At 41.3% G+C, this 14537-nt stretch overlaps 1 protein-coding gene across 1 annotated transcript in view; it reads left to right on the top strand.

The window, feature by feature from the left end:
• CUBN (cubilin) overlaps positions 1 to 14537 on the top strand; it is a 303548-nt gene that overhangs the window by 26821 nt on the left and 262190 nt on the right. Inside the window, exons 11-16 of the mRNA XM_004716015.2 lie at positions 2525 to 2643; positions 3278 to 3464; positions 6508 to 6620; positions 9867 to 10101; positions 10500 to 10681; positions 13209 to 13371. Of these exons, the coding sequence (XP_004716072.1) occupies positions 2525 to 2643; positions 3278 to 3464; positions 6508 to 6620; positions 9867 to 10101; positions 10500 to 10681; positions 13209 to 13371 (999 nt within the window). The remainder of the gene's footprint in view (positions 1 to 2524; positions 2644 to 3277; positions 3465 to 6507; positions 6621 to 9866; positions 10102 to 10499; positions 10682 to 13208; positions 13372 to 14537) is intronic.

Genomic DNA, 14537 nt, shown 5'->3' with positions numbered 1-14537 from the left:
TGAGTTGAGTCTTACTCTTAGTGGCCCAATAGAGAGTTTCCAAGACTTTAAATCTTGATGGAAGCTCATAGCCTCTCCTTACTCCCATGGAATGGCAGATGGGAACTGCCAACCTTGTGGTTAGCATCCCAATCCTTATCCTACAGCGCCACCGGGGCGAGGAAAGGCTCAGACAGATGGAAACCTGGCCTTCAATTGGCTATTTTTGTCTAATAACATTTTCTATGATTTTATAGGATGATTTTGACTTACTGATAGATATGAATATATAAAGGAGTATATATGTGCATGCATACGTATATATCGGTGTGAGAGTGTATTTACTTGTGACTATTTGACTAAGGATTAGCAACAGTGGATTCTGGAGATGAACTGCTTGGCTTTCTCTCTTGGCTCTATCGTTATTTTATTTATTCTTTTTTTTTTGCTCAATCGTTTTCTAACTATGTATCATTGGTCAAGATATTGAAATCTGTCTGTATTGGTTTCTTTATGTATAAAATGTGGATGATAAGAGCACCTACTTCACAAGGGCTCTTGAAGGGATGAAATGACTCCACATATGGAAGGTGCTTGCACAGCTTCTAATACTGTCAGATACAGTGGTGGAGTGTTGGGCTGTGATCTGTAGGGTAGGCAGTTTGAAACCGCCAGCAGATCTGCGGGAGAAAGACTGGGTTTTCTACTCTGGTAAACCGTTACCGTCTCAGAAGCCCACGATGAGTTAGCGTTGACCTGAGGGCAGTGAGTTCGGCTCTTTGGGTTTATTGAGAAGGCAGTCTACCTTATGGATGACCTACAGTCGCGCTTTGTGTACGCCTGAGTTGATCTCCTCTGTTCTAAACTGAAAGCTTCCCCCAGGAGGCTTTCAAAAATTCCAGGTGAAATTGTACCAACATTGGTTGTCGCTTATCCCTCTCTCTTTTTTCTTGTTTACATAAACATGTCTTTAAAGAATTAACTTAAAGAACATATCTCTAGGTCATATTTTATTTTTTAAAAGAGACCTGTTTTATTATTACTCTCTATATACTTTCTTTACTATTGTAATCTAGCAAATAAAAGCTAGCAAAAAAACATTGAAGATGTGAAGAACAGTGTAGTGTCATCCAATTCCATTGTATATTTACTACATTTCATAATGGGTTCACCAAGGTTTCCTGTTCATCTTCAACATTTTTGCTGACAGGAAAGCACTTCAGTTAGTTACCATGCGGATTTTTTATGTGTTATTTTGTTGTTTTACAGTAGTAGGAAGTACATATATTTGTTTGAAAATATTTGGTGTTTTGTGTTAAGGTCAGGACTCTAGCATATTTGGCAAATCAGTGACAGTTTAGTGAAGTGCAAGGACTCGTATTATTTGACCAAAACATACAAACAAACAGAGATCTGTAGACACTCAGACTATTTTTACTAATTATCTGTGTACATCATCAACCTAGATTGAGTTTCATAGGTAAGAGTGGATATTAATGTACGTGGCAAATAGTCAAGCATTTCAAGAAATGTTAACCAAATCCCCCTTGATGTAGACTGCCATTGTTTTTGCCTACCTGTGAGAACCACAGCGCTTACGGGAGACGTGTTGGTGCCTCTAATGCATTTTGCGATGGCGAGACTGCTTAACACTAGACAGTGTGTGATCGGCGTGTGTGTTAGCTGGGAGTATAAAGTAACGGATGCAAATAGTAATCTTTGAGCCAGGACACAGGCATTTTGCCCACAAGGATACTGCACCGTCCTTTGGTTCCTTGGTCAAGACCAAATGCTTTTCTCTGTGCTTTAATTTTCCTTATCTGTCAAATGAGGATGACCGTAACAGCCATTCATAGGGTTCATGAAATAATAAAAAGGGACCCTAGGGCGGCAGTGGTCATGTCCTTGACTGCTAACTGAAAGGTTGACCAGTCCGGCTGCTCTTTGGGAGCCAGATGTGGCGGTCTTCTTTGAAAAGGAGAGTTCTCTAGAAATCTCGTGGGGTGATTTTACTCCGTCCTATAAAGTCACTTGCTATTAGTCAAAATCTACTCAACTCAACAACAAAAATTGTGTTTGTGTGTGTGTGTGTGTGTGTGTGTGTGTGTGAGAGAGAGAGAGAGAGAGAGAGAGAAAGGGGGGTGCGTTGGGGTAGGGTAGAGGGAGGAGATCACATCAGTCCATATATGTAACATGGTTGCAATTGATGCCAACATTGCAGGAAGAATGAATGTCCTTTTGCTGTTGCCAGTGGTCTATGGGGGCCCCCCGCCCCCCCCCCCCCCAGGATCATCTGACATATGGACTGACAGCGTCAGGGTCAATTAATAGAGAACATATTGGGAGAATCTTTTTTCTTTTAAGATGAAATATGGAAAAATAAAGATTTTGATATTTTCTTCCCAGATTGTCATTTTGCTCCCAGGAATTTGAAAGATTGTGTGTGTGTGTGTGTGTGTGTGTGTGTGTGTGTAGATAACAGAACCTGAGTTTAGCTACTTCATCGGGACTGAGAAGACTGATGTTCATTTTCATTTCTGAATAGGTTCCTTACCTCTCTGTACCTGTCACCTGGGATATACAGGAAATGGTTATGGGCAAAATGGATGTGTACAACTCAGTAATATTTGCCTCAGTCACCCCTGCTTAAATGGACAATGCATTGTGAGTACTTCCTTCTTCTTACAAAATTCAACCACCTAAGGATAATGATAGATCCACTTCCAGGAAATACATTTTCTATATGAATCACAAATGTAAGGTTATGTTTCAAGCATAAGGAAAAAGACCTGTCAATAACCGTGTGATAAAACACAAAAACAAACTCGTTTTCCTGGAGTTGATTCTGCCTCATAGCAACTATATGTAGGATAGTCTTTATGGGAGCCAATAGCCTCGTCTTTTTGACAAGGAGAGACTGGTGAGTTTGAACCTCTGACCATGGGGTTTAGAGCTCAAAGCATAACTCACTATATTACCAGGTCTCTGTCAGATAAAAAGGCAAGTAGTAATTTAAGTTTCTAGTAAATTAAGAGTTAATGATTTTTCTCTCAGCAATTTACAAAGTAGTTAACGCAGCACACAGTTTGATCAAAATAAACCTGACTTCCTAGAAATTGTTATTTAGACTTATTCTTTATGTGGTAGGGAGCTGAAAGATAAAAAGTTTTTTGAGAGGTAAATTTAACAGACTTCAGCAGCTACTTAAAACATATCACATAGCTCCTCTTCATTACTTCGGTTAATTCAAGTGTCTTGTCTATCCATTTGTTGTATGGAGTCCTTTTTCTTTCCATAGGAAACAGCCTCTGGTTATCTTTGCAAGTGTGCACCAGGTTGGGCTGGTATCAACTGCACAGAAAACATCAACGAGTGTTTGAGCAGGCCCTGTTCGAATGGAGGGACTTGTGTGGATGGTGTTAATGCTTTCAGTTGTGAATGCAGCAGTGGCTGGACTGGATCGCACTGTCAGGTTCCTCAGCAAGGTAGGCTGCTCAGCCTTTCACACGCCAGAGATGTATGCACAATGCTGCAGGACCCTCTTCTGAAGAGGTCTGCAGTCTCGTTCGGTCTTCCTTCCTTCCTTCCTTCCTTCCTTCCTCCCTCCCTTCCTCCCTTCCTTCCTTCCTTCCTCCCTCCCTCCCTCCCTCCCCTCCCTCCCTCTCTTCTTTCTTTCGAGTTAAGTCACAAGTTTATCAAAGCCTAGAGTCACTTCAAAAGAGATGAGAAGGATGCCTTAAGCATGGATAAGCTACACTTCGCTCTGGAGGCAAAGCCAGGTCCCTCTCACGAGGGGAGGGGAGGATGTTGTCTAGGGGTCTAGTTTTTTATATAGTCTATAGGTTTTTTAATATAGTTTATAGGTTTTTTTTACATAGTACTTTCAAAGGGGAGGGGTGGCTGCTCTTCAGATGGCCAAGCAACTTTCTAATTCGTTACTCAGTTTGTCCTTGGGTCTCCTGCATCGTGTCTTCCAGTTTTGTCTGGGTTGTTGTTCTGGGTCAGCGCGTCTCAGAAGCATCTGTAAGTAATCCTGTGCCAGAATTTCACCAGTGCCTGGCTTCAAGGTGAAGGTGTTTACCAAGACAGTTCCCAGCGTCCTTGGTTCATGATTTGTTTCACAGGGTCCACTTCTGCAGCCGGGCAGGGCAGAAGTCCATGTTCTGTCCCTGTCAGAGGAGATGGCTAGCATGAGGTCATAATGGCATCTAAGGGTTTTCTGAGATACAGAGCTATCCCCTGTAATAAAGCTTGTTTTTAATAAATAATTTTATTGGGGGCTCTTACAGCTCTTATAACAATCCATATATCTCATGTATCAGGCGCATGTGTATGTATGTTGCCACCATCATTTTCAAAGCATTTTTTCTACTTTTCTTCCTCCCCCATCCTCCCACCCTTGTGAACCCTTGATGAATTATAAATTATGATTATTTGAGTTCTGTACAGTTTTCTACTCTACCTATTTCCATGTCTACTTGCTCAAAAGCTTCGAACGGTCATTTTTTTTGCAAAAATTCTATTGAGTAAGCATGTGTATTGATAAGAAAAAATTCCACAAAGTAAGCGTGTGTCTATTTCAACTTGAGCCAGAAGAATATTTTTTCAAAGAAAAATGAGTGTTTGTCCTTTTGATTTTCTTCTTTCTGAAAATAAAGCATGCCACAAATTCCCTTTTATAATTTTTAAGGACAAGTTTTATAGAGTAATTCCTAATGTCCCCCAAATCCTAAACCATGTTACTCTCTAGCTCTCGGATATACCGTGGCTCCCTGTTACCTGTTAAATGAGGAGTGGAGCTGATTTTCTGCCTTTCTTTTCTTTTTTATCTTTTTAAAAAATATCATTTTATTGGGGGCTCGTACAACTCTTATCACAATTCATCCTTCCATCCATTGTGTAAAGCACATTTGTACGTTTGTTGCCATCCTTAGTCTCAAAACATTTTCTTTTTTGTTTCTTTTAAAAATCATTTTATTGGGGACTTGTACATCTCTTATCACAATTCATACCTACGTCCATTGTGTCAAGCGCATTTGTACATTTGTGGCCATCATCATTCTCAAAACATTTGCTTTCTACCCGAGCCCTTGGTATCAGCTCCTCTTTTTCCCCTTCCCTCCCCCTTTATCTTACTTTTGGTTGTGGATTGGGTGAAGATTTCCAGAGCAGATCAGTTTTCCACTCAACAGTTCATACACATTTTGTTTCCTCCCATCAAGTGCACTCTTCACATTGTAAATAATATTTCCCCCTTCCTCCCTGTGTGTCCTGCTTCAATATCTTCTTTCATACCCACCTAAACTTGGTCTTGGGAGGACATGCTGCCCTTTCAAAAATTCTCAAATGGCTGACTCTTCTAAAGTGTACTTCACTAATGAAAATTGAGGCTTGATGGTGAGACCTGAAGGGTGATTAAAATATTAGAGGTTCCACCAGTCTCTACCTGAGCAATAAGCTGGTCTCTATTGTGATTTTGAGGTTTGTTTCTATTTCTCCCCCTCTATCCAGGACCTTCGATTGTGATCCCTTTTAGATAAATCGGTAGTAGAAGCTTTAGTCATTCTTGTCTCAGGATCATGGAGGCTGCTGTTCGCGTTGTGCAGTGGACGGATTGTTTCCACATGTCTTTGACTTTCATCCCTCCTTTCCCTCTGGACAGGGCGAGACCTATCTTTGCGTTTTTATATGGATCCTCCTGAGCTTTTAATATCTCAGGCACTACTCATCAAAGTAGGATGGAGCACTTTGTCTTTGTGCCCTTTGTTAGGCAATTGGACCTTGGTGCCCCACCAAGGACATGGTCCTGATCCCCCAGGCTCAGCAAGTCATGAGCTCTAGGTGTTTGATGAGATCCAAAAAGGTTGGGGTGCTAATTTTCAATATAAATGGGACATGCCTACACATCTAACCTTATTTTTTATGAGATTCTTACAATCCTTTCTTAAGTGAGGGTAGCTGACCTTCTTTGACACCCAGGCCTATTTCTATTGTCCTTTTTGTGGAATGTCTCTCTGCTCCTTAAAGTCCGTTCTTCCTTCCCATCCCAGGATCTCTGTCCCAGGGGGTACATCCTATTCATCTTTGTTTTAAAGCCTCCCTTTTACACCCCTCACTTCTTAACCCTGATTCGGAATCAACAGAGATGGATTGATCTTTCACTCTGCGCCTAGAACTATGGAAGACCCTGTAGGGGAAAGTGGAAGTGGAAAATACGGTCGCCACCTGTTGCCTACTTTACGTTCCAACAGAAGTGGCAACACTAACACAAACTATCAGAGGAGATACCAGAACTAAAGCTCTGAATGAAATTGTGTGGGGCAAAGTGTCAGAGAGGTCAGAAGTTGGAGAAGGCTTAAAGAATCAGGGGAAGCCATACAGGGGGCGCTGAGCCATCGCCTACACTGGGACGAGAGGTGGATGCTGACAGAAGGGTAGTGGTCTCTGGAACCGTAATAACGTCTCTCAGTGGGGTTGGCTTTGCGTAGCCTCTCTGTCAAGCACAGCCCACCTTCTTTTCCTTTGCAGTTTGTGGAGGATCACTGTCGGAGAAAAATGGCAGCTTCAGCTACCGTAGCCCTGATGTCGGTTATGCTCATGATGTGAACTGCTTCTGGGTCATCCGAACGGAAGAGGGAAAGGTAAATGTAGCATCTCCTGTTTAATTGCATAAGCTATTTATATCTGACTATGTCCTATGTGTAAATAAATGAAATATAATAGCTAGGAGCATGATGATGCTTCCACTATCATATTGGGAACTTACCAAACACCGGGCTTTGGGCTAGACAGTTTGTATGTACGCCTCTAACCTTTTACTAAGTCTTTGGATTCACTTACAGCATCCTGATTGGATAGATGAGATCATGGAAACCAAGAGAAGCTAAGTACTTTTTCAGAACACTGCTTAGCTTGCAGTTGAAGTCCATGGATATCATCATCAATTTTTTCTGGTCCCCAAGCCCATGATTTGTATGCATGGACAAAATAATCACTCAGTCTTATGGGGATGATGTTGGTGACTGACATAAGGTGATCCACTTACAAAATAGGTGCCCTGGTGGTGTAGTGGTTCCCTATTGGGCTGCTAACTGCCAGATCAGCAGTTCAAAAGCACCAGCCGCTCCACGGGAGAAAGATGGGGCTGTTTACTTCCGTAAAGAGTTAGAGACTCAAACTCACTGGGGCAGTTTTACCTGTTCGATAGGGTCTTCATGAGTTGGCATTGCGTCTGTGACTTGGTTGGTTTGGGTGTTTACTTCCTACGTGTCTTTTGTGTACTAAGTAATATGCTAAGTCTACCTCAGATACATTATATACCGTTGTATTTTAAACTCAAATAACTCCTATTTTTACTCAAATGGATAGGAGTTATCCTAGTTTTACAGTGAAGAAACGGAGCCCAGAGAAGCAGAGAAATTTGCCAAGGCGATTTTATGAGTGGCAAGCGGTGGCGAAACCCAGGTCACTCTGTCCAAGCCCGTGCTCTCAGCAGCTACACGGACGGACATGCTTCAAAGTCACGTTTGAGTTTCAGTGCTTTCCTTACTAACATGACTAACATTAACTCCTTAGACGTTTCTACATAGTCATTTCTCAGCAACCTCTTGGGCTCAGTAAAATAAAGTAGTATATCTGAGTCGATAAGGTTTTATCTTAAAATTCTGTAAACTTTCCCCAGAAAATTACTATCACAGAGGACATCGTGAAAGGTCAGAGAACATTTTTTTTCTTCCCTTGAGAAGGAAGACTACTTTCGGGACATGATGGCTCACAATTGAATAAACTCCATAATAAATTTGTCAGAGGCCATGTTATGTAAATCTTCATCTCTTTGAATCCTATTTACTGACTTTGCAAAACATTTTTACCTAGAGATGAAAAATCATACGTTAAAATTAACACGTTTTTTACCAGCTTGTGAGAAAATGTATGTTGTTTTTCCTAATTATTAGGATTTGACACCTCCTACCCACAACATACATCATGTAGGTGAAAATATTTACAAATCTGGGGTGCTTGATTTGTTCTCCTTTAAATTCTTTGAAAGGTGAAAATGAAGCAATGTTGGGCAACAAATCTCAACAATATCCTAGCACGGAAGTTAAAAGACGTGTGGATATGCTTTTTCATTAGCTGAACACAGTTATGGTCCCAAGTTATAATGGGAATTGAGTTCAATTCCTTTTAACACAGCCTTTTATGCTTGTGTTAAATATAGTTGCTAATATGTGCTTATTTTGAACAAAGTTGTTAATATATTATCTTTCAATTGTATTAACTATGGTGCTACATTTTAACTTGTTTTGCTATGAAGTCGATAATATATTTTGCAAATATGTAATTATTATAATTTCAGCATAAACTGTATTGTTTATACAAACAGTTTAGGCACAGTGAACCAGCTACTCTTATCAGTTAGGGTAATGGAAACACTCCCTAAATATAAGGATTTTTGTTTCCTTTTCAACCTGTGTATTGTTTTTCTTTAATGAGCAGGCTACAACTTGCTGAAAAGAAGCAAACTTGTCTCTTCCTGATATTAACTGAAATGTTTCATTATTAGTGTGACATTTGCTAGTTTGATAGATGGCCTTTATTGGATTAAGAAAAGTCCCTTCTACTTCTAATATGCTAAGATTATTTTTTTTAATGAACAATGTTGAATATATTGAATATGTTTTCTGCATCAAGATAGACTAATATTTCCTTTATGATTTTGCTTCTTTACTGATAAGTTAACTTAGCCTGTAATATTTCTTTTTTATATTCTCAGATTTTGGTAGGGAAATATGTCTAGCATCATAAAATGATCTAGGAATTATCTTATATATTTATATAAATATATACATACCTTAGAAATGTATGTATAGGTACATTTTAACTCTTAGGACATCTGTGTGTGTGTGTGTGTGTGTGTGTGTGTGTGTGTGTCTGTCTTTATTAACTCCTACTTATGTGCTCAGTACTTTTCAAAACATTTACCCTTTTCCTGGTCTCAGCCTTGGGAATTACCCATTTAGTGCAGTTACCCTGCCTGGCTGCCTACCTGAAGTCCATTAAGTTGATGTTCCATCCAGAGCTCCTGGGAAGAAAGGCCCAGTGCTCATTTCCATGGAACTAGCCATTGGAAAATCTTGTGGAGCACAGCTCCACTCAAGAGGATATCCACTGGGTGGCCATGGGTCGGGATCAACTCAAAGACCATTGGTTTAATGATATTCAGCCACGGAAAGTGTTCATGATTTACATATGCCTTGGCCAGAATCTGCTTCCCAAGTTGAAGTTGTCGGTCTGGGCTGGGCGTTAGCGTTTTAGTAAGAGGTTTGTAGGCGCTTAGGAAGTGAGCGTCTCTCAGCATCAGCGATCAGCATCCCTACGTGTGTGTTGCATGCTAAAGTGATTCCAGTGATTAGGGTACAATTATTGTGAATGGTGATATTAGTAAATCAAGATACATTTTTCAAATGTCCATTTGGTTTTGCTCGATTTAGAGATATTTTCAGTCATGCATTTGATGTGCCTTTGTTTGAGCATTTCATGAAACTTAGTAAATTTATTTAATATTAAGATTGTTTTTAATACTTTGATTTTGGCTAAGCTTGGTTTTGGCAATTTGAAAGAGTCATCGATCATATAGAATTGACATATGTATGAGTGGGCTTCAAAAGATTCTTGGGAAAATGGAATGAAAAGATAAAAGGGTTTTCCCATAATCTTTCCAAAGCCACCTCGTCGTATTTGTGGATAATTACAAAAAATTCTAGATACATCAGTTGAACGTGACTTGATGGGAGTATGTCCTAGTTAATAAGAGAAATATTAAAAAATCTTTAAGAATGAACATGCAAATAAAGATAAATATCTTCTGGGCTTTACCTTTTTAGGTCCTGCGCGTCACTTTCAGCTTTTTCCAGTTGGAATCAGCGGACAATTGTCCCCATGAGTTTCTTCAGGTTTATGACGGAGAATCTTCCGCCGGCCTCCAACTTGGCCGATTCTGCGGCGCCAGCCCTCCCAGGGAAGTCCTCAGCAGCGACAATGCGCTCTATTTCCACTTTTATTCGGAACACTTCCGAAGCGGCAGAGGCTTTACAGTCCGATGGGCAACACAGCAACCAGGTAAAGCCGAGCAAGATCTCGGAGCGCTTCCATTTTCTTGAGCAGGATTGGCTGCTTCAGGATTCAGTGACGGATAATCTTGTAAAATAATTATGTTCAGATCAAACAAGCCAAAATTCATCCGAATTTCCTTTCTGGTGGTTGTTGGTGTTCTGAGATAAGAGAATGAGAGAAAGTGGAAGTATTCCAAAATCTAAATCTTTGTGGGTCCCTAATGAAAATCCTGAACTGTATTTAAGTAGTAAACTGACTTCAGGGATATTGGTAAGGATGACGGTTGTCGAATCCTTCACTTTGTTATCAAATTTATTCTGCCCTCACTGTGGTCTGACATAGTTCTCACAGGAATTTTTAAAAATATGAAACCGTAGAATCATTTTCTCATTTCTATTTTACAGCGTGTGGAGGGAGACTGACTGGTGCTTACGGCTCAATTACGTCTCCGGGCTACCCTGGGAACTACCCCCCTGGGAGAGATTGTGTCTGGAAAGTCATGGCCGCTCCTGGCCTCCTGGTAACGTTCACTTTTGGGACGTTGAGTCTGGAGCACCACGATGATTGCAGCAAAGATTATCTTGAGGTAAGCAATTGTGTTGCGATAGGACGTGTAATGACCAGAGGACCATGGTGTGGTGTGATAGCCAGGGGTGATCACAAGGTCTTCTCAAGAGCTAGCTGATCTGTTTTGTATTTTCCTTAGCGCTCTATCCACGGCCATGGTCTAACTTTGGTTGAGTCCCTATGCTCCATTGTTTGAGCTTGCTGCTGCTGCTGCCTCTGGGTTCCTTTTGAAGAAGGGAAACAGACTAGCTCATCGTCTGGGTTCGTTTCCAGAAGCCTAGTGCCAGAACGTGGGAATTGCGGAATGAATGAAGGAGATGCAACGTAATGGTCATCTTCTCGTGTGGAGACTCCGCCCTTTAGTTGTCTGTGGTGAACTGACATTCTGTTGGTCTTGGTGACCGTGGCGTTCCTTGATGAAATTAATTTAAAGTGAATGTGTTTCAATGGACTGATGTGCGGGGAGTTTGAGGAAACATTGACAGTGATCATTGAGAAGAGAAAAAGTAAGCCTACGTTCTGACTCTCTACTAAAAGATTAAAAATGGGAAGGGGACGTATTCAAATATCATTTATCGGTGTATCCCAAACTGTTGCTTTCCTTCTCTAGCCGGAAAATATGATTGAGCTCTTAGGTTCTTCCTGTATTCTATGCCACCGGGCAGGCTCAGTACAACCCTTTCAAGGAGTGACGGAAACAGAATAAGCCTTCCTAAGCCCATTAGAGAAGAATGGAGGGCTACGGGATTATTCGCAAAGGATGGAAGGGGGAGGCGTTCAAACAAGGGTCACCTCAAGTTACAGCTACTAGTAATTTTGCAGTTGTTGTTCTTCTTTTTTTAATGACTTTATTGGGGGCTCATCCAGCTCCTGTCACCATCCATCCATCCATCTTTTGTGTCAAGCACATTTGTACATGTTGCCATCATCATTTTCCAAACATTTTCTTTCTACTTGAGCCCTTGGTATCAGCTCAGTGTCCCTCTCCCCCACTCCCTCCTCAATGAACCCTTGATAATTTATTGATTTTTTCCCATGTCTTAGAAAACTGACTAGTCTCCATTCTGTTGTCCACCCACTTTTCTGTTGTCCATTCCCCCAAGAGGGAGTTATATGTAGATCATTGTAATTGGTTCCCCCTTCTCCCACCTTTCCCTTCCCCTCTTGGTATCGCTACTCTCATGATTGGTCCTGAGGGGTTTATCATTCCTGGATCCCCTGTGTTTCTGGCTCTAATGTAGCAGTTCTAATCATAGATTTGAAACCTTTGAGAGTGACTGGAAAAATCTGCCATTTCCTGAAAATTTTTAGCAAGATAATCTCTTGAATGTTGGCATTGCAGTGACTTTTCTTGAAATTAATTTTCAGCAAAGTCCATCAAAGAAAAATTAGAGGCATTCAGTCATTTCTACAAATGAATTGCAGGATACATGGATAATAAAAAGCATGACTCACTCTGACAAGGAAGTGCAGAGAAACATTGAGAGACTCGCTTTTCTAGCTAATATTTCAAGGAGCTCTTGAAGTAGAGGATGAAAGCGATGTTACCCAATTACTTTGCTATCAGTAGAAAAAGTAATTTGAATAGCCAAGATGGGCTTGCAGTCTTGTTTACTTTATTGACAGTTTGGCTGTCTAATTGGTACAGAGTTTGCAATTTATAGCATAATTACAGAGACATGTATATATCCTAAAAGAAAAGCCAACAATTAAGAAGGACTTCTGGGTAAACATCATCATTATTGCAATCCTTAATTCCATTTCTAAATTCATTAAATGACTCTTATGTTGAATCTCAGGATGGCTGGTGGCACAGCAAATTGAACATACAATTGAACATACAATTATTTTCATTGCTACTTCATCACATTTTGTTACTCTGATGAATAGGGTGACCCCTGTGAAAGGGTCGTTTGACCCCCAAAGGGGTCGTGATCCACAGGTTGAGAACTGCTGACGTATTGTTTGTTCTAAGGTCAACAAAGACCTGGCTTGTTGAGGTCTGGAGATGTGATAGTCTGGGTACTTTAGAGAAACAAATCCACAGAAACTCGTATGTTTAAGAGACAGTTTTATACAAAGGGTAAGTGCACATCAAGAAAACATCCCAACCCAGTGCTGCCCAAGCCCACAAGTCCAACATTAGCTCATATGTCTGACACCAGTCCACAAAGTCTTCCTCCATCTCACAAAACACACGCAATGACTCCGACTGCAGGAGGAAAGCCAAGTCAGTGAATGTGTAAGCATCTCAGCGCTGGCAGGCGTCTCCACACGGCTACTCCAGCACCCAGGGCTGCATCAGGGTAGGTCCATGCAGCTTGCAGGATGTGAGCCTTGCCAGGTGAAGCAGGGAACTGGCTAAGGCAGCTGCACCCTGGTCCAACCATCACAAAGCAAGAGACCCAAGAACAAAAAAGATGAGGCTTATTGAGCGTTTATCTCTCTGCCCTTCAACTAACCCCATATGTGTTTATCAGCCAGGTTGGCACAGTAAACTTTAACTCAGGAGAGTTTGAACTTAATGATGCATTCTTTTATTTTAGATTCGAGATGGGCCTATGCAAACAGACCCTGTTCTTGGGAAGTTCTGCACGACACTTTCTACTCCACCACTCCAGACGACAGGTCCCTTGGCCAGAGTTCATTTCCATTCTGATGCCCAGATTAGTGACCAAGGGTTTCACATCACCTACTTAACATCACCTTGTAAGTAATCTGCTAATTAGGAGCTTACTGTGAACTTGAGGGACAAGGATATGCTTGTAGCTGTTATATTTTATTTTATTTATATTTTTGCTGTTTTATATTTTAATGGGATCTTGGAGATGGTTTAATTTTCTTAGATTAATTACATGCCCTTATAAGTCATCTATCCTTTTTTGATAAATCACAGAATTAGTGCACTAATTGTCTGTAGCAAACAAGTTTTTCTGTTTATCTTTTCAGTGTTATTAATGCTGCAATGTCCTCGGACCCTATACCATGGGACCCACATCAGGACGGAGAAATTTGCAGCACCTAAAGTTAAATTGCTCATGTCATCACATCGCTAGATGATTTTTGACGTTTTGTTGTGATGGGTTCATAGTGGCAGTACTGTCTATGGGAGAGATTTTATTCCTGGTGGCTCTGTGGGTTTAGCACCCTAATCCACAGCTTTGGAGTCAATTCCAATGAACATGACCCTAGAATTGCTCCTAAGGTTATAGCTTCATCTCTTTGGATGGTTTGAACCACCAACCTGTGATCAGGAGTCCAATGCTTTTCCGACCGTGCTCCTATTGGGCAGCTAATCACAAGGTTGGCTGTTCAAACCCACCAGCCACCAAGAGAGAGCAAGATGAGGCTGTGTGCTCCAGTAATGATTGACAGTCTCAGAAGCCCTAGAGAAGGACCACTAGGAGTCAGAATTGATGCCATGGCAACAGCTATCCCTGGATTAAGGCCACCTGCCCATCCCGGCCTCCTGGTAACGTTCACTTTTGGGACGTTGAGTCTGGAGCACCACGATGATTGCAGCAAAGATTATCTTGAGGTAAGCAATTGCGTTGCGATAGGACGTGTAATGACCAGAGGACCATGGTGTGGTGTGATAGCCAGGGGTGATCACAAGGTCTTCTCAAGAGCTAGCTGATCTGTTTTGTATTTTCCTTAGCGCTCTATCCACGGCCATGGTCTAACTTTGGTTGAGTCCCTATGCTCCATTGTTTGAGCTTGCTGCTGCTGCTGCCTCTGGGTTCCTTTTGAAGAAGGGAAACAGACTAGCTCATCGTCTGGGTTCGTTTCCAGAAGCCTAGTGCCAGAACGTGGGAATTGCGGAATGAATGAAGGAGATGCAACGTAATGGTCATCTTCTCGTGTGGAGACTCCGC

Source organism: Echinops telfairi, unplaced genomic scaffold (assembly GCF_000313985.2).
Source record: "Echinops telfairi isolate 266 unplaced genomic scaffold, ASM31398v2 ScPeMD7_7473;HRSCAF=8511, whole genome shotgun sequence".
NCBI lineage: Eukaryota > Metazoa > Chordata > Mammalia > Afrosoricida > Tenrecidae > Echinops > Echinops telfairi.
Note: the sequence above shows the minus strand (reverse complement) of the source record. Positions and strands in the feature narration are given on the sequence as shown.